Consider the following 20,140-nt stretch of genomic DNA (forward strand, 5'->3'; position numbering starts at 1 on the left):
GAGTGGGTTGCCATTTCCTTCTCCAGGGGGTCTTCCCAACCCAGGGATAGAACCAGTGTCTCCTGCCTTGTCAGGTGGATTCTTTACCAGTAGCATCACCTGGGAAACCCTCTAATAGAGCAATTCTAGTAATTTTGTAGAGGCAATGGAGTTGTTGAAGAGACTTGAGTTCAAACCCAGTTCCTTGGCAGAACTGTGTGACCTTGGGCAAGTGACCAAAGCCTCAGTTTCCTCAATTGCAAAATAGATATTATTTTTTAAAAAAATACCTCCAAGCAGGGCCCGTGGGAGGATGAAACAAGGGAGAGCATCTCCTTGGTGTGTAGTGAGCGCTGGATGAATGCTTCCTGTTGGGAGGGCGGGGTACCTCCTGGCCTGGCTGTGGGAATCCGGAACCCACCCAGCTGCCCCCCGCCCCCCACTCACCTTCCAGCACAATGATGGCGAAGTCCTGGGCAGTCTGGGTCTTGCGCGTGGCGAAGCACTGGTAGGCCCCTGAGTGGCTCTTCTGGGCCGAGGTGATGAGCAGCGTTTCGTTGCTGAGCCCACGGATGGAAATGGCCTCGCTGGGCAGCACCAGCTCGGTGTTGCGGTACCAACGGATGGTGAACTCCGGGGAGCCCAGGAGGGCACAGGAGAGGATGACCGTGCTGCCGATGCCAGTCTTCAGGTTCTTTGGTGTCAGGGTCACGTGAAGGGGGTCTGGGCCGGACCAGGCAGGGGAAAGGCGAGGGAAAATGGGGAGGAAAAGAAAAGCAAAAGGACTCAGTGTGAGTGGAGTGTGGTTGTGGGTGGGCGGCGATCATAAAAGGCCCTGGGAGTCAGGAGACCCTGGCTTTGTCTCCAAGATGTCTTGCGTGTGTGTCGGGGCGGGGTGGGGGGGTGGCGCATGGGTGGGAACCAGGCTGAGTGAATTCCTCTCTCTAGGGCTCAGTTTACCCATCTGTGAAATGGCAGGGTCAGGCCAGAGGATGTCTTGGCACCTGTGTTCTGATGGCTTGTGTTGTCCTGATGTGGGGTTCTTGCCTGGGTGGGGTTGGAAAGCGCCCTTTGGCTCATGAGGAGGATGGGAGCTTGGCTGGCTCATCGTTCTGTCACCCACCCTAGAAACCAGGGAGACACCCACGGCCCGCCGCCTGTCTCCCGTGCTTATCCAGATAACCAGCCGCTACCTTCTGCTGGTCTGACTTCTTCTATACGCATCAGTCAACTCCCTACTCTTCACCTCCACTGCCCCTGTCCAGCTGCAGGCCCAGAGCTCCAGGCCTGGACCCATGCGGTACTTCTTCTCCATTCCTCCTTTTTCCTCATGACCTTCCATCGGTCCTCTTCACTGCAGCCAGCCACTGCCCTGCTCATAACTTCCATGGCACCCAAAAACTCTCAGCTTGGCATCCAAGGCCATGGAGGCCCTTGAGACCTGGCCCCCTTCTCAGCTATGCAGTCTCTAGAACAGCATCCTGCCTGTGGTTCCCGCACACCCAGGGCACTCTTGGCCCCCTTTGCCTATTTCTTACTCATCCTTCACACCAAACTCAGGTGTCACCCCTTCCAAGAAGCCTTCCTGGATACTATTCCCCTCCCAGACTAGGTTAAGGATTCCTCTTCTGAGGCTCCCTGTGTGTAACTAACGGAACACCAAGCTCACGTCTTCCAATCGCCACTTTGTTTTTCTTTCTCCCTCTGGACTGTGAGCCACTTGAAAGCAGGGCAGCGACTCTCATCTTTGTATCACGACTGCTGTCTGAGTCATGTTTATTGATTGACTGGCTGGCTGGTTACCAGCCCGAAGCTGGCCTCTCTCTCTTGATCTCCATGGGCTTGGGGATTTCAGGAGCCAGAGACCTGCAGGAGCCTTCAGTTCAGTTCAGTTCTGTCGCTCAGTCGTGTCCGACTCTTTGCAACCCCATGAATTGCAGCACGCCGGGCCTCCCTGTCTAGACCCCCAATAATGGAGCCTGCAGGAGAGGGGAGTACGGCAGGCCTGCCTGGGTGGGCACAGTCAAAGCATGCAGGAGTCTGCTCACACTCTGCTTAGCCTGTTCACTCCCAGACCCTCTGCCTGCTACCCAGGGAACATCAGTGCGCCATGATGCAGGTGGCATTCCACTCGCCCCAGGTACCAGCCAGGGCTCCCAGGACCTGCCAGCCAGCAGCTCTCTCCTCATTGCTTCTGCACAGGGCCTCACGGAGGATGGGTGGGAGGTTGGGTGGCAGAATGAGGGGGATATGAAAACACTGCTTTCCTCTCCATGAACCTGGCAAAGAGGGGCTATCAGAGGGGAAGGAAGACAGAGAAAAGCCATGTCGCTTCCTCTTGAACCTGGTTATCCAGCCCAGCCCAGTGAGGGGGAGAGTGGGGAGCTCTGCATCTCAGAACGTCAGGATTATCCATGCCCACAGGGGCAGAGCGTGTGCACACAGCTCTAGGCAGTTACTTATTGTGTGTCCATGTGCTCTAGGATGAGTGTGTGTACCTGTGGGTGCACACAGACACCATGTATGTCTGCATGTGTGTGCAGGGAAGTGGGCATGTGAGCTTCAAACACATCTGCCTGGATGTGTGTGTGTAAGTACTTGCTTGCCTGTCTGTACTGAAGCTGGAGCTTGGAACATCAAATTAACTCAGAGTGAGGTGTCCTAATTTTCAAGGATGGGGGTACACAGCCCTCCTGACCTGTTCCCTAAGATAGTGTGAGTGTGTGAGTGTGAGTATGTGTTTGAGTGTAGCAGAAGAGGTTGAAGGGGGTGAAGGTAATACTGTGTGCTTGGGGATTTCAGGAGCCAGAGACCTGCAGGAGCCTTCAGTTCAGTTCAGTTCAGTTCTGTCGCTCAGTTATGTCCGACTCTGCGACCCCATGGACTGTAGCCCACCAGACTCTTCTGTCCACGGGGATTCTCCAGGCAAGAATACTGGAGTGGGTTGCCATGCCCTCCTCCAGGGGATCTTCCCAACCCGGGGATCAAACCCAGGTCCCCTGCATTGCAGGCCAAACAGTTTTGGATGGAGCTTAGAAGAGGGTATGGATCCCGGTCCTCCTACCTGCCTACTCTGTGGTCCACATCTTGTTTGTACGAGAGGACCTTCCCCCGCCCCTGAGCTGCCAGCATTTTAACCTAAGTGTTTGTATCACAAACTGTTGCTCCCAGAGCATTTCTTGGGGGCTCTTAATGCTCTTCCAGCTTCACAGTGAATTCACATGGGGAGGGTCTCCTCCCTGTACTGCAGATAAACATGCCCCAACTGCCAAGATTCCTGTGGTTATGGGGAGGAGACTGGGCCCATATCTGGGCTGAGGGTGACAGAATGTCAGGCCCAGAAGGTAAGCCCAGAGGAGGTGGGCTCTGTGTGGTCCCCTGGTCCAGCTGAGGGTCTGCAGACCTGCAGCTCTGTGCTTATGAGACAGGGGGTGAGCTGGGCAGAGAGTCTCTTTGGTCAATCTCAATGGCAGAGGTGGGGGATGGGGACGGGACCACCTCTGGACAGCCTCTTTCCACTGCTTAGGTTGAATCCCCCATGATGTCATTAGGTTCAGAGTTCATGGACTCAGGCTCTTGCTGCCCCACAGGACTGAGATCCCACAGGGTCTCCAAGTCTCAGCCCCTCTGCTGCCAACACCTTCCCTGAAGCCCCAAGAGCAGGGAACCCTAGAGAGAGATGAGGCGGGGTGGGGGAAGAATGCTCCGGGTCTCGTCACTTCCCCTCCAGGGGTTTCCCCCTCCCCCACCCCAATCTCAGCCCCTCTGCCCTTCCAGGGGCTCAGCAGCAGCAGGGGTCTGTGAAGGCCTCCTGCTCTCCACCTGTGCTCCCTGGACCTTGGGGCTTTGGAATGGGAGGAGGAACAGGAAGGACCAGAGTTCATGCCCAACCGGCAGGTCCTGGAAAGGCTGCCCTGGGTGTTTACCCACAGTGTCTCCCTAGAAGTTATCCCTAAATACTCTGCATGTCGCCTCTGACGGGTTCATATGTCCTCTACTAGATTCACGTCAGCGTCGTTCCCTTTAGTACAGACACTGCCTCCTCCCAAGAAGCCGAGAAGCCCCATGAGATTGTCACAGCACCGTCATTGTTCCCTATGACCCTCGTGACCTCTAGGATGTAGGAGGGGCAGTGTTATTATCCTCTTCGACAGAAAAGGGCACAGAGGTGATGCTCATGGTTATATGATTTTCCCCAGGTCAGTTACTATCTGATGACATCAGAACTAAAAGGCAGGTCTTCTGATTTCAAACCCAGTGCTTTTCTCAGGGCACCAACCTGCCTTCCCAACGAGGGGATCATCTCAGTGGCCAGCCAGAAGCATTGGGCTGCCCTCATGTCCCTCCCCACCAGAGGCAGAGCTCTCAAAGCATACTGGGGCTGGAAGAGGGGCTCCCTGACTCACCAATGACTGTGAGGGTGCCTGTGACCTCTGCCGATCCGAAGGTGTTGGTGACCTCACAAATGTAGGTGCCGCTGTCCTCGGTCCGCAGGTCACTGATGGTCAGCCCCGTGATGCGCTTGGTCCAGCGGCTGTCGGCTGGGAGGGGTCGGCCATCCTTGAGCCAGCGGATGGCAGGGATAGGGTAACCAGAGGCGGTGCAGGGCAGCTCCATGGTGTGGCCGGCCCACACTTCCTGGGAGTGGAAGCCGTCCAGGATGGTGGGGATTGACTCGGCTGGATCTGGAAGGCAGAGAGCATGAGTGGTCCTGGGCAGTCCTGGGAAGGGTGGGGTGGGGGTCGGGGTGGGAAGGCAGGCACCCAGAACTTGCTGGCCACTGGTGCCCGGAGTGAGTGATGCCCAGTGGGATGGCTCACTGGATCCCCTGGTGCTCCAGACTCTGGCCCAGACTCTCCTGCTCAGCCAGATGGAGGCCCTGGGAAGCATGGCTGGGAGTGGGGGCTGAGGGAGGTGAGGATGTGGTGGGCAGACTAGGTTAGAATGACAAACAGAGGGAGAAAGCAAAACCACAAGAGGGAGGGAGAGACGTTCATATACACAGTCCCCGTGGCATGAAGATCACGACCTCTTGGGACTATAATTCTGGTCCATTTTGGTCTGGGTCTGTCAAGGATGGGCACCTCAGTTCTGTCCTGTCTGCTCCCACCTGCAATCTGGGTGGGCTCAGAGGAGGTAGTGTTTTTCTCTCCAAGCCCAGAAAGATTCAGAAGTTAAGCCTCCTGTAAAATACACCTGCCATCCAGCAACGCTCCTCTCTTTTGCGTTCCCAAACCACAAGCAAGCAGTGACTGTGGGCCTGTGGCCCCACACTCCAGGACACCAGGCCCTCATTGGTGGGAATCTGTGTGCCGCATCCCTGCCATCTGAGCAACATTCTGGCTGCTGCCTCAGTCTAGTTCTCACCCTGAAAGGCCTGCCTGGGTGTTCTGCCCACTGGGGACCTTCCCCTGATGTACACCCCACAGGCTCCCTTTACCTACATATTACAATCCCCACTTCCTATCCTGAGTTAGGCCTCTGTGATCTGTGATCTCACCCCAACCAGGTCCCCTGGCCTGGCCTGCCCCAACCTTCTGATGTCACCACTTCCCCACACCAGGCATGTTGTCAGCACACTGCCTGCCACCTGAGTGCCCTACCAGCCCGCTCTGCTTGGCCAACTCCTGCTGATCTTTCAGAAAGAGCTTCAATCTCACCCTTTCTGGACATCTCCCCCAGGCCACCCTCACTGGACTCCCATAGGGTTTTCTTTTTCTTTCATTTTATTTTCAAGCAAATTTTTCTTTTTAAAAGATTAAAAAAAAAAAAGCACAATACACACACATGGCAAAAGTTCTGAAAGTAGACAAGATCATATAATGAAAAGGGGGGCCCCTCACTGCGCTTCCAGTTGCCCCATTTCCCTCCCAGAGGCAACCACTGTTGCTGCCCCCCTCCCCTCACCCCTACCACTCTTGCCAGCAGCGGTCTGCACCAGGCCATGTATCCGGTTTCCCTGGAAGCTCCTTGAGGCAGTGCTGATCCCCTGTGGCATCCCCACATGCCTGGGCTGCCCGAGCCATAGATATCCGAGGGAGGGTGAATGGAGGCACACGGGCAGGGGGTGGGCCAGCGGTCTGCCTTTTCCACATTGAGGAACTTCATAGGCTCATGGAACAGTAGAGCCGACTTATGGACTTGGAAAGTGAAAGTGAAGTCGCGCAGTTGTGTCCCACTCTTTGCAACCCCATGGACTGTAGCCCGCCAGGCTCTGTTGTCCATAGGATTCTCCAGGCAAGAATACCGGCATGGGTTGCCATTTCCTTCTCCAGGGGATCTTCCCAACCCAGGGATCAAAACTGGGTCTCCCGCATTGCAGGATTCTTTACCCTCTGAGCCACTAGGGGGAGGTCCTTAGGGACTTGGAGGGCACACACAGATGGGGACCCTGAGACCAGAGAGGTGCAGTGACCTGCCCAGGATCCGACTGCAGAGCCAGGATCTAAAACCAGGTCTCCCCACGCTTGTTCAGTAAATGCGCTCTGAGACGGAAGAATCTAACACTGGATCCGGCTCCAGGGTGAATGGTGAGAGTGCTGACACCCCGCTGGCCCCTCCTGACAAAATGGGAAATGTCCTCTGTTCTCGGCTCACCCTGTGACTGCCCCCCACCCACCCCCTTGGAGAGGGGCTGCGCTTGGAAAGCTCCTCCCTGCGGAAAGACTTTCTAGAAGACTCTGCTCTTTTCCCACCCTCCAGGGCTTCTCATGAGGAGCTGGGGAGTGGGAATCAGGCGACCCTGATGCCTGTGGCCGGCATCACTGCTGAGCTGGGTGACCTTGGGTGAGTGGGTGGGGGTGTCTTATGACCTCCCAGAGTCTGTATCTCCTGCACGCAGAGGTGACACTGCCATCTCCAGATTTCCCCAGGCTGTAGTGGGCAACAAAGCACAGCGTATGTCAAAGAGCCAGACTGACGCTGAGCCGCCACGCAGATGCGCCGGGTGATTACTATTCTGTGCCCGCCCGCCCTCCCCGCCAGCTTCTGCGGCCTCTTCCCCTACAACCCTGTGGGAACGGTTGGGATAAACAAACCCGGTGCCAGGGAAGAATTACTCAATGTGACACTTAATTGATGCAAAATACACAAATTCCGTGGCACACCGCAGAATTTACAAGCGGAGGGGCCGACGGGGCGGTGGAAGAAGGGGCGGTGGTGGTGGGGGGCGGTGGGAGGGAATTAATCACCAAGTCTCAGGCGTGAAATTAAATTCTGAAGGAAAGAAACCTCTTTCATTACTCGGGAGCAGAAGTAAAATGCCGTGGCGTGTACGGCGATAGCCTGGGGGGATCGGGTGCTGCCAGGGCTGGGGGAGACAGATGGCCAGGCCCCGAGAAATCTCTGGGGCCGAGGCAGGGCTGGTGTGAGGGGGTCAGGGTGCCCCGGAGTTGGGGGGATGCTGCTGGGACCTCCCCCAGCTGGCTGGACAATGCCGCCCTGGAACATGGCTTCTGCACCCAGCTTGGCATCCCGTGAGCTGGGGAACCCAGGTGTGGCTCTCAGCCTCTCTGGTCACTCTTTATGAATGGAGGTCCCCTCCTTTATGAATGCAGATGAAGGTGCCTCCTCCACAGAGAAGATGCTCATGACAGCACTGGGTAATAGAATCTAAAGAGCACCTCAATGTGTCGAATGGCTATTAGGCCTTTTTTGAGGGGCTCAGACTTTCCTTGCGTCTGCCTCTGCTCAGGTGAAAGCTGATCCCTACTCTTGACTCAGGGAATGGATCTGAGAATTGAGGTTGAGGGGCTGCGGCCTGAGCACCCCCTGGCACGAATTCCCCTCTGCACTGCCTTGCCTGGGTATCAGTTACATTTCTGCCAAGACAAGCAGCGTGTAGATTTCCTCATCACGTCGCATCACGTCAGGGCCCGCGTCAATCCCGGGGCCCCTTCCCTGGGTGCCCCTGTGCTGCCAGCGGCTTCCTCTGGGTCTCTGTCTCCCTGCCGCTGTCGTCTTGTCTACCTCATCTCTCTGGTAGGTTTCTGTTTTCCTCCGTCCCCATCTTGCTCCCTCTGAGCCCACGTCTCTCCTCTTTTGTCATCCGGGTGCCTCCCTGTCTTTGCTTCTCTGTTTCTCTGGGCTTTATATCTGAGTCTCTGAGTGGCATCTCCCATTCTCCACATCCCCCAGCCCCAACTGGCAGGCACTCACCACAGCCCCCCAGAGGAAGAAGGGTTGGCATATCCTCCAGTTTTTTTCCCCTCCATTTTTTGGCAGCACCATGTGGCATGTGGGATCTTCATTCCCCTACCAGGGATTGAACCTGCACCCCCTGCGCTGGAAGTGCAGAGTCTTAACCACTGGACCACCAGGGAAGTCCCTCCTCTAGTTTAAAGGGTATCTTTTTGGAGGGACAAGAGCAGAAGTAAGATTAGTAGGATGAAGGGGCTAAATATTCATGCAAGGGAAAGCAGCAGACCAGCAGGATGGGGGATTCTGTGCTGGATGAGAGGCATGCAAATGAGATGCAAAACACCACACACACAAGTCCCTATAATTTGGAAGGGAACCACTGGCACATTTGGGAACTGGGCTGCAGATGGCAAGGTCTAGCCACAAAGATGGGGCCACATTGTGCAGTCCCATCTCCTCCCCACGTGACAGTGCAGTTTCACTTGGCATTGGTTAGTTTTAACCACAAATATTGACTTAGCACCTACTATGTGTCAGGCACAGGTCCAAGATTTGGAGACACAAGGGAGAAAAAGAGAGCCTGATCCTTGCTCTTCTGGCTTCTGGTCTTGCCCCCAAAATGCACCAGGCAAATAAGAGGGGGTCCTTGATACAGTCACCTGCTGGTCAGGGTAATCCTCCCCAAATCACAGGAGAGAGAGAGACGGAATCCGAGAAGTCATCTCACAGAGATAGAGAACAAACATATGGGCACCAAGAGGGGAAGGAGGGTGGGATGGACTGGGAGACAGGGATCGGCAAACAGACACTGCTGCTGCTGCTGCTGCTAAATCGCTTCAGTCGTGTCCGACTCTGTGTGACCCCATAGATGGCAGCCCACCAGTCTCCCCAGTCCCTGAGATTCTCCAGGCAAGAACGCTAGAGTGGGTTGCCATTTCCTTCTCCAATGCATGAAAGTGAAAAGTGAAAGTGAAGTCGCTCAGTCATATCCAACTCTTAGCGACCACATGGACTGCAGCCCACCAGGCTCCGTCATCCATGGGATTTTCCAGGCAAGAGTACTGGAGTGGGGTGCCATTGCCTTCTCTGAAACATACACTACTATGTATAAAACAGATAACTAATGAGAACCTATTGTGTAGCACAGGAAACTACTCAGTGCTTGGTGGTGACCTACATGGGAAAGAAATCCAAAAAAAGCTGAGATATGTGTATACATACAGCTGATTCACTTTGCTGTAGAGTAGAAACTAACACTGGAAAGCAGCTATATGAGCTATGTGTTAGTTGCTCAGTCGTGTCTAACTCTTTGCAGCCCCATCGACTGTAGACTGCCAGGCTCCTCTGTCCATGGAATTCTCCAGGCAAGAATACTGGAGTGGGCTGCCATTTTCTCCTCCAGGGGATCTTCCAGACCCAGGGATCGAACCCAGGTCTCCTGCATAGCAGGCATATTCTCTACCTTCTGAGCCACCAGAGAAGACCAAAGCAACTATACTCCAAAAAAAAAAAAAGGAATTTGAGAAGTCACCTAATCTAACTCGTTTTTACAGAGACCCAAAGGGGTTGAGCGATTTGGTGGTACTAGTCCTCAAACCAGGTGTTCTGACAATCAGTTCATCTTCCTTCCAGAAGCTACTCTCACCCCACTTCCATAAGAGCAGGAATCTTCAAATTGCAGGTCACACACGGTTGGGAAGTGATGGAATCCATGTGGTGAGTGGTGACCAGCATTTAGATAAACTGAGACAGGATAGAGTAGAATAGGAACCATCAGAGTGCGTCACAGGGCGTGTGGTAGGAAACCCCAGCATGCATGGCATCGGTGATGATGTCTGAGGATCGCTGTCAAGAGTCTGAAAAGCGCTATTCCAGGAGGCCTCCCTTGAAGAGCACCAGGTGACCTTCTTTCCTCTGTAACCGGAGCATCTGTATGGTGTTCGATTAGCCCCTTCCATGGGGGTCTGTGGCTGGAGGATGTGAATTCTGGCTGTGCCTCCCACTGGTTAAACAGTTGGGATAACTGGCCTGGCTTCCCTAAGGTCTGATTTTCTTACCTATAGAAATACGAAGTGCAGTGCACACCTCACCTGGCTATGATAGTGCCTAAGAAACAGTACATACGTGAAATTTCTGGCACATGGAGATTCAGGAAATAGCAGCTTCCATCCTTCTGTAAGAAGCCACTCCAGAATAAAGATCCTTTATTTAATTTAGAGATTTTTTTTTTTACCTTGTGTTTGCCTACTTTCAAATCTTGTGAGGTAGGCTGTAATAAAAGACATGCAGGAGCGCTCAGTCGCTCCAGTCGTATCCGACTCTGCAACGCTGTGGACTGCAGCCCGCCAGGCTCCTCTGTCTATGGGATTCTCCAGGCAAGAATACTGGAGTGGGTCACCATGCCCTTCTCTAGTGGATATTCTCCACCCAGAGATCAAACCTGTGTCTCCTGAAGCCACTGCATTGCAGACTAATTCTTAACTACTGACCCACAGGGGAAGCCCCTAACGAAAGGTATATATGTATTCAAAAATAAATAAACTAATAGAATCTTAAAAAAAAAATAGAGACACAAGGAAATACAAAATCTCCCTAATCCAATCCAATCCAATCATTATTGCGTTGGAGCAGTAGATTATATCTATGAGCTTCCAGGTGGCAAAGGCAAAAAAGCAGAGAGGGGATGGGCTCCATATCCCCCATTATTTGATAAATGGTACAGTGGTCTAGTCAAGGCTATGGTTTTTCCAGTGGTCATGTATGGATGTGAGAGTTGGACTGTGAAGAAAGCTGAGCGCCAAAGAATTGATGCTTTTGAAGTATGGTGTTGGAGAAGACTCTTGAGAGTCCCTTGGACCGCAAGGAGATCCAACCAGTCCATTCTGAAGGAGATCAGCCCTGGGATTTCTTTGGAGGGAGTGATGCTGAAGCTGAAACTCCAGTACTTTGGGCACCTCATGTGAAGAGTTGACTCATTGGAAAAGACTTTGATGCTGGGAGGGATTAGGGGCAGGAGGAGAAGGAGACGACAGAGGATGAGATGGCTGGATGGCATCATGGACTCTATGGACGCGAGTCTGAGTGAACTCCAGGAGTTGGTGATGGACAGGGAGGCCTGGCGTGCTGTGATTCATAGGGTCGCAAAGAGTCAGACACGACTGCGTGACTGAACTGAACTGAACTGAACTGAACTGAACAGGGGTAAAGAATCTGCCTGCCAATGCAGGAGATGCAGGTTCGATCCCTGGGTCAGAAAGAGCCCCTGGAGAAGGAAATGGCAACCCACTCCAGGATTCTTGCCTGGAAAATCCCATGGACAGAGGAGCCTGGAGGCTACAGTCCATGGGGTTACAAAGAAATGGACATGACTGAGCGACTAAACAAAAACAGCAAACAGCTCTTCAGGGGCCTTCAGCTTTCCCAGGCAGACTCCTGAAAAGAATTGAACTGTAGAGTTCTGGATATGAAAAACATCCCCAGTCAAACCAGACAAGGTCTGCTAAATGCTTTCTGTACCTGTGTTCTTGAATCTGCTTCTCTTGAATGCCTTGATTACACGGCAGACTCCCTGATCCATGGAGTCGACATGCCCACCTGGTCTTGGGGTCGGGCTGGTACCCCCCCTTCCTCTGCAGCCCTCCGGCCTACCTGTCACAGAGAGGCGGGCCCCGTTGCTCTGCCGGGTCTCCCCGCTATACTTGTGCTTGGTGATGCAGCGGTAGGTGGAGAGGGCGTCCTCCTTCTGCACGTCAGAGATGTACAGCCCGCCGTGGGAAGTGATAAAAAACCTGTTCTCTGGAGACATAATCAGGACACAGTTGATTACTTCTCTGGCTGGACCTGCCACCAGAAGCAACTCGGGCCTGGACCTGGACTTCTGCTCGGCCAGGTTGCCCTGTTGCCCAGGGGATGGGAGATGATGGGGAAAAGGGGCTGAAGCTGTGAGGAGAGCTTCTCTCACAGATGAGCATTTTCCATGTGTAAACAAAGAGAAATCACAATAATTATTCCTTTAAGTGTAGATGCTTCAGCTTTTCACAGAAAGATGCAGGGCTTTGGAGTCAAGATCTGGGTTCCAATCTGACTCTTCCACTTATTAGCTGTGTGACTGTGGGAAAGTTAATTAAGCTCTCTGAGTCTTATCTGCACAACAGAGTGCAAACAATACTTCATGGAGTGGATATAATGATGACAAAAATAATAAAGTGTCTGGCACTCAGCAAGTGCTCACTTATGGAGTATCAGTCCTCCTCTTTCCTATCTCTTGGCGAGAGTTTGCAAGGCTTTAACAATCGTTGCTTGTTTGTTCTTACAACTGTCTGAGGTGTCATCCCCATTTTAAAATCACACAGGCAGTAAGTGGATCAGAACTCAGGCCTTTTGCCAGCGCCTAGCTCTCCCCCTGCACTGAGCCAAACAAGCCTAAATCCTTTTCTTTCAATGTCAGCTATTTATTCACTCAAGAAACAATTACTGAGACTAAGTTATTCTAAGGGTAGGGGTGCGGAGATGCAGAGCTATGATGCTAATTCATCATGCAGTTCTTTTTCATTTGTTTGTTTATTTTGCTTATTTGGCTGTGCCAGGTCTTAGTTGTAGTAGCATGCAGGATCCTTAGTTGTGGCATGGGGGATCCAGTTCCCTAACCAAGGATCGAACGCAGGCCCCTTGCATTGGGAACACAGAGTCTCAGCCAGTGGACTGCCAGGGAAGCCCCCATCGTGCAAGGCCAAGACGCTTGTACTGTGTTTTACTTTCCCTGCCCTCTCTGTGGTCTCCCTGTGGTGACTTGGCTGGGAAGCAGAAAGGAAAGAGTAGTTTCATCCATTTGGCTGATTATAAGATAAGACTCCACTCCGAGGTAGAGTGGATTTCCTTGTCCAAGATCCTAAAGCAAACCCTGAACTTGAGCTTGTCAGGGCTGTTTTGTTTTATTTATTTTTTTAGGGCTGATTTTAAAATGGGGAGAATATGGACTCAAAGTTGGGGAAAGGCTTGTATTTGGCTTTGGGACTCTCTAAGCTTATGGTCTCCCACCCAAGATCCAGCCAGATTGAGATGGAGAAGCTAACCTAGGGTCCCTCAGCCTTGCTCTCTGAGAGCGTAGCTACTTCCCCAGGCAGACACAGAAGAGCCCAGGCTGCCATTTCTACAAGAGGGGGCATCAGAATCAGGACAGTGATGATGACTTACAAGAAAGCTGCTGGAGAGAGGGTAAGGCTGACCTCAGACAAAGGACTTGCTAACACCAGACTGCCAAGCTTTCACAAGGAAACATTTTGGGGAGCCCCATCCACTTCAAATCCTGTTATTTGAGGTCTGCTTCCTCCCACCTGGGGGCTGAGTGAACCCTCTCAGTCAAGAGCTCTGACACTCTCTGGTTAGGAGTATTCTGTGGTGTCTCATCCTGCCAAGCAAAAGCCCAAGATCTCAGCACCATGGACAGGGACCTCCTGAAAGGACATTTTCCAACAATGAAACCTGGAGAACTGCAGGGTTGAAAAGCTGAATGCATTTGACTGCTTCTTTGACAAAGCTTCTCTGGCTTTCATCTGAATACCTCCAGGGCTGGGGAACTCACTACCTCACTCAGTGACCCATTGTGAAGTTGACAGTGCTGACTTTGAGAAAGGTCTTCCTTGGTCACAACTGGTCTCCATGGATCCTGGTTTCTACTCCTTGGAGCCCTACAGAGCAGCCTAAACTCATGTGACTGACACACTCCCTCACACACTGGAAGGCAGCAATCAGGCTCTTTGACTTTTCATGAGTCTTAAGGATTATAATTTTTTAATTGTTATGTAGTAGGGTTTCAAATAGCTTCTTCAATATAGTTGGTCTCTAGCTTCTTAATACATTTTGGTTTATCTACAAATCTCTTAATTTTTCCTCCCTCTTTCCCACTTCCCCACGCCCCTTCTCTTCTCCTCTCCCTCCCATATATCTTTGTACATGACTAGGCCTCCTGGAGAAGGAAATGGCAGCCCACTCCAGTATGCTTGCTGGGAAATACCATGGACAGAAGAGCCTGGCGAGCTATAGTCCAAGAGGTCACAAAGACTCAGACATGATTTAGAGACTGCTAGGTGCCAGGCATTTTGCTGAGGGTGGGGATTTAACAAACAGCTTATCTGAGCAGGGCAGAATAGAGCAGGGCTACCAACCACCCACCTAAGCTGCATTAACTTTTCAGGGGGGATTGAGTAGGGATGAGGGGGCAGATCAATGTTACTACTGCTTCATACTCTGATTTAAAGGTCCTTGTCATGTGTCCACAAGCTATTTCTAGGCTACCTTCCCTCTCTCCACTCTTGGACACCCTCGGCTAATTGGGTCTGGGTCCGGGACTCCATGCAGATCCCTACCGAGTAACATCTTGTTGGATCTCCTTAGAGGAACACTTGGCCAGCTGGCAGGCTGCCTGGGGCTTGCGGACCCCCGCCCTGCCCCCTCCAACACGAAGACCACGCCCTATAGACCCCCACTCAGCGCTGTGGGTAAAAGAAGAAAAGGAGGCAGGAAGGAGCCCGGCTCTGCTGCTGGCAGTCAGAGGACCCGCAGGAAGCACGGAGGAAGCCAGTCTCCCCACCCAGACTCTGCACCTGCCGCTTTGTCTCCATGTTGTGACATCCCAAAGTCAAACGTGGAAGCGCTCTTGTAATTTATTATGTAACTGCGGCTGGAATGCAGGACGACTGGAGGGTGTTGCTGCCAATCAGAAGTACGAGGGTTGGAGGTGGTGGGATGAGGAAAAACAGGAAACGCCCGAAAATCAGCCTTAGCGGCCCACAGGTGCCCCAGCCTGGACAGCCAGGACCCTGTTATCCTCAGATCGACACCAGCAATGGTGCACTGGGCCCTGAGGAATTTTAAGTTGGGGAGGGGTGCTGTGGTGATGGTGGTGGGGATCTGGGGTTTCTATAGCAACAAGCAGCTGCTGCATCTGATGTTTCACATCCTTCATTGTCCTCATTTTCCCCCTCCCTTCCCCCCTTCTTGTGCATATTTAATTGCAGTAACATTTCCAGATACAGTGTATCGCTCCTCCTGAAACAAAGGCAGGCTGCAGTCAGGGGGATGCATGGCGAGCAAGAGGGGAAGGAGAAATCAGGGGTATTATGTTAATCTCCACTGGGGGGATGTGTACGACATCAGTTCTGCATGTTTGATGAGAATCAGACGATGGGCCCCGCTGGGGAAGGATGGAGAAGGGGGCCTGCGGAGTGAAAGGCATTCGATGTGGAGGGGGAGGAGGCATAGTCCGCTGGTGGGGGGTTCAGAGGGTCCGGGACTCCAAACACGGCTAGCCTCCGAGGCTGGCTCCAGGGGGCTGCCCTGGCAGTCTGGCAGCTCATCCTCTGCAGCCCAGTGGGACCACCTGTCCTTGGATTGGGGAGAGGAGCCACTACCATCCCAATGTCTTGGTTTCTCCTCCTTGGGGTAGGCTGTGTCCAGCTGGAGGAAGGATGGGGTGGCAGGCAGGACCACCACGTCTGGCCTCCACCCTGAGGCCACTTGGACATGTGTGTCTGGGAGCATTTTTGGTTGTTACCAAAACTTAGGGGTGTACTAATGACATTTAGTGGTCAAGTCAGAGTGACAACAACTGTTCTACTCTAAATGCGAAGACTGTGCCCATGGAGGGTCATTTTCCCTTAGGCTCTAGGACGAGGACATGGAACTGTGCTCCAGTGTGGACTCTGCCTTTGGTGCTGCCTGTCTGCTACATCTCAAAGTCTGCAGTATTGTCTGTGAACACACCCAAGACCAGGGGAGTGCTGTGCGTGGTTAATGAATCCTTTTCTTTTTATTATTACTTGAATACTCTATTATCCTTTCTCCTGGTGATCTGGTTTACGGAGCACCCATTACATGTTAGGCCAAGGGCTTTATGAACATTATCTCATTTAATCCCCACACTCCTTTGAAATGGACATTATTGTTGTTACTAGCCAAGGCACAGAGAGGTTAAATAAACCACCCACAGTCACCCAGAAAATAAGGGGTAGCGCCTAGACCATTAGTCTACTTGCTACATTCCTCTAAAGCTCTGTGCTACGCTGACTCTCCCAGGATAACAGCACCTCTTACAGAGACATGCATTTAGCCAGCCTCTGCTTGATTGCTTCTATCGGAAGGGTCTTCACTTCCTCACAAAGGCACATGCATCCATTCGATTCAGTTTGGCCCCATTTATCAAGTCTCCATGGAGCATCCCTGTGTGCTCAACTGGGCTCCATGGGGAAGTCCTGAATTTGGCCTCTGCTCTCTGGGATTCCACAGTTAGAAGAATGTTCTTCTACCAGGGAAGCTTGAGCCTTTAGTAATGGGGGCTGGTAGAGGGTGAGGAGGGGGCTCAATGGAAGCCATTAGTGAGAAGAGGAAGATAGAGAGGGGCCAAGCCACCCAGCATTGGGGACAAGCCCAGGACTGAGACTTAGGAGACTGAATTGGCACCCTAGCTCTGCCACTAATGAGGAAGTATATCCTGGGTGGAATAGTGTCCCCCACAAAAGTGTCCATACAGAGCTTGTGAATGCAAATAGAATCAAGTTAAAATGAGACCATAATGGAATAAAGTTGATCCCAAATCCAGTATGACTGATGTCCTTACACAGGCAGGGACACACAGGGAGAAGGCCTGTGAAGATGGAGGTGGAGACTGCAGTGATGTAACTGTGAGCAGAGAAAACCAAGGGCTGGGCTTCCCTGGTGGTCCGGTGGTTAAGCCTCCATGCTTCCAATGCATGGGTTTGATATCTGGTTGGGGAACTAAGATCCCATATGTTGGGTGGCATGTTCAAAAAAAAAAAAAAAAAAGCCAAGGATTCCCAGTGACCCCAGAAACCAGCAAGAGGCAAGATAAGATTCCTTACCCCCTCCTACCATCCCCACCTCTGTGAGCCTGCAGAGGGAGCAGGGCCCTGCCCACACCTTGATTTTGGACTTTTGGCCTCCAGAATCATGACACAGTGAATCTCTGTGGTTTTAAGCCACCCATTTGTGGTCATTTGTTAAGACAGCCCTGGGAAATGGATGCAGGGTGACCTGAAGGAAGTCCAGTCCTCTCTCAGGCCCTCAGCTTCCCCACCTGTACAAGGAGGGAAGAGGTGGAGGAGATATGTGTTTTTAACTATGTTTATACATTAGAATCATCTAAGGAGCTTTTAAAATTAAACTCAGAATCTCTAGGGGTGTGGCCTGGAAACTGGTATTTTTAAAAAGCTTTTTGGCTGATGTAATGCGAAGCCAGGGCGGAGAACCCCTGGATTAACCAAACTGTAAGGCCCTTCACTCTGACAGTGGATGTCTCTATAATTACACCAGACTTCTCTGAGTCCCATTTCTGCTTCAGGAAAATGCAGATAATAAACAGGACTTAGGTCACACAGTTGTTGGGAGTATTGGAAGAACTGGATGAAAGGCGAGTTACTGCATAGGACCGTCTCCAGCACTTGGGTGGTACTCGTTAAATGTCAGCACAAGCGGCTCCATCTCAAGAGATGGAGGGCTGGCTGCTGTTAGGGGGCTCTCTGCCCCCTCCCATGGCCAGGTTTCTTGCAGTTTCCCCCTTCCTCCCAGGAACCTGGAACTAAAGGAGGCCCTCCTTGGCAATTCAGAGGCCCTGGACACAAGTGATAACTGAGCTGACAGCAACTTTTCTGTCTTTTTCCAAGAGGTCAGAGAGCTGGGCCTTGGAGACTCCCTGGAGCTGTAGTAATCACAGAAAGGTAATGGTCAGAAACCTTAGGGCTCCTGGCGGCCCTTGAAGGCTGGGGGAGAAAAATCTGCCTTCTGCAATGGTGGGCCCCTCTCTCTCCCTGCTCTCAGGAGGCATGAGCTGGTCGGGAGAGGGTCCTGGGCAGAGGAGCGGGGGTGGTGAGGGTTTGCTGGAAGGTGTGAACTGGACAGATCCTACCCAGCCTCTAGAGCAAAGGAGGGGAATTAAGGATGGAGCAGGACAGCAGCTTCTTTACTGGCCTCCCTGCTTCTGCTCCCACCCCTTCTGCTCCCAGCAGGCAGCCAGAGTGATGCTTTAAAGTCTCAGTCAGATTCACGCAGCTCCTTTGCTTAAAGCCCTCCAATAGTTTCCCATTTCATTCAGTGCGAAAGCAGTGCTAGTCACAAAATAGACCCTTGATAAATATCTCCAGAATGAAATGAATAAATACATGAATGAATAAATGAAAGAAACTTCCCCAAATTCTACCATTGTTTAATCCTCATGTGCAACTCAGAAAAAGCAGCTCCCAGCTCTAAATTTGCCTCCTCCAGGAAGCCTTCCCAGATTAGCCCACTCCCATTTCTGAGTGTTTCTACGTCTGGCAAACCTCTTGCCACTGCTAATCATTTCCTCTACTCTACTCAATTAGACCTTCAAAAATAACGATTTTGAACATTCAAAAGTCAAGATTTAATAGTATGGTAGTTCTTTAAAAAATTAAAAATAGAATTACTATATGATCCAGCAATTCCACTTCTGGGAAAATATCCAAAAGAATTGAAAGCAGGGTGTTGAAAAGATACCTGTTTACCCCTGTTCACAGCAGCATTACTCACAATAGCCAAGAGAAGGAAGCAACACAAGTGTCCGTTGATGGGTGAATGGATAAAGAAAATGTGGTCTATACATACAATGGAATATTACTCAGCCTTTAAAAGGAAGGAAATTCTGTCACATTGCTGTAACATGGACAAACCTTGAGGACATGAGGCTAAGTGAAATAAACCAGACGCAAAGGGACAAATATAGTGTGACTCTACTTATAAAAGGTACCTAGAATAGTGAGATTCCTAGACACAAAGTGAATGCTGGTTGCCAAGGGCTAGAGGGAGGGTGGAATGAGGCTGTTTAACGTGTTTATTGTTGTTGTTCAGCCACCAAGTCATGTCCAACTCTTTGGAACCCCATGGATTGTAGCACGCCAGGCCTCCCTGTCCCTCACCAATTCCCGGAGTTTGCCCAAGTTCATGTCCATTGAATCAGTAATACCATCCAACCATCTCATCCATGATGTTAAACATTAGTGAACTGTAAGCTGAAATGCTACTGAACACTTAAAATGGTTAAGATGGAAAATTTTACATTATATGTATTTTACCACAATTAAAATGTTAAAAGTCAAGATTATGAAGAACTGGAATGAGTGTGTTTGTGAGGTAGTGAGTTTCTTGCTACCAGAGGTAATTCAGTAGAGGCTGAAGAAGCACTGAGATACTGCATAGAAGACTTAAGTATTAAATGAGGGAAATAAACTGATACATTTAAGTTTCCTTCCTCCTAGCAGTTTAAAAATTCTTAGCTTAAAGAAAGCTGAGTAGCGAGACCTCTTGAACATCATCTGTTACAGTGGTTTTCCAAGTCAAATCAGTGTGCATGTGCTCATTTCTACCCCTGGGCCTTTTGGGGTAGAAATGGCATGCTCTTTCCTTGACTCACACCCCGTCCCATTCAGTCTCAGCTGAAATGCCAGCTCCTTGGAGAGGCCTTGCCTGACCCCTTTATCAAAATTCTTGTCTTCAGAGCACATGGTGTTGAGAGAAGGAGTTATTTTAGCATCCCAACTCCAGAATGTGCCTGGCTCCCTAGATGCTCAGTGAACATGTGCTGACTGAATGAATCCTGCCGTAGAGCAGGCACTTCCAACGGGCTGAGACTGCTGTACCTCAGGCCTGGGTCCTGCGCCGAGGTCCCTCCCACCCTGGGCTCTCTTCCCCGTCTAACCCCTGCTGCCACACTGCAATGATTTGGGCTGCTGCTCCCCCATGAGGCCACCGATCCTTGTCTCAGTCTCTTAGCTCCAGGCTGAGACACTAAAACCAGACTGAGCTAAAAGGAAAAAAAAAAAAGGAGATAAACAGTGACCAGAGCTGGGCAGTCTGGAGTGCACACCCTGGCTGACTCATCTTCAGGGAGAGCCCACTAGCCAGGGGGTGGCTCTACACTGCCCAGGAGCTCCTAAAACACGTGGAGACCCATGGAGGCTGGGCCCAGGGAAAGGGAGGGACAAGGACACCTCTT

At 51.6% G+C, this 20,140-nt stretch overlaps 1 protein-coding gene across 1 annotated transcript in view; it reads right to left on the bottom strand.

The window, feature by feature from the left end:
- Positions 1-20,140, bottom strand: part of DSCAML1 (DS cell adhesion molecule like 1) — a 344,836-nt gene that overhangs the window by 86,612 nt on the left and 238,084 nt on the right. The window contains exons 2-4 of the mRNA XM_068988151.1: positions 11,767-11,913; positions 4,386-4,664; positions 427-702 (exon numbers count right to left, since the gene is read on the bottom strand). Coding sequence (XP_068844252.1) covers positions 427-702; positions 4,386-4,664; positions 11,767-11,913 — 702 coding nt within the window. The remainder of the gene's footprint in view (positions 1-426; positions 703-4,385; positions 4,665-11,766; positions 11,914-20,140) is intronic.

This window comes from Capricornis sumatraensis, chromosome 16 (genome assembly GCF_032405125.1).
Source record: "Capricornis sumatraensis isolate serow.1 chromosome 16, serow.2, whole genome shotgun sequence".
Lineage (NCBI taxonomy): Eukaryota > Metazoa > Chordata > Mammalia > Artiodactyla > Bovidae > Capricornis > Capricornis sumatraensis.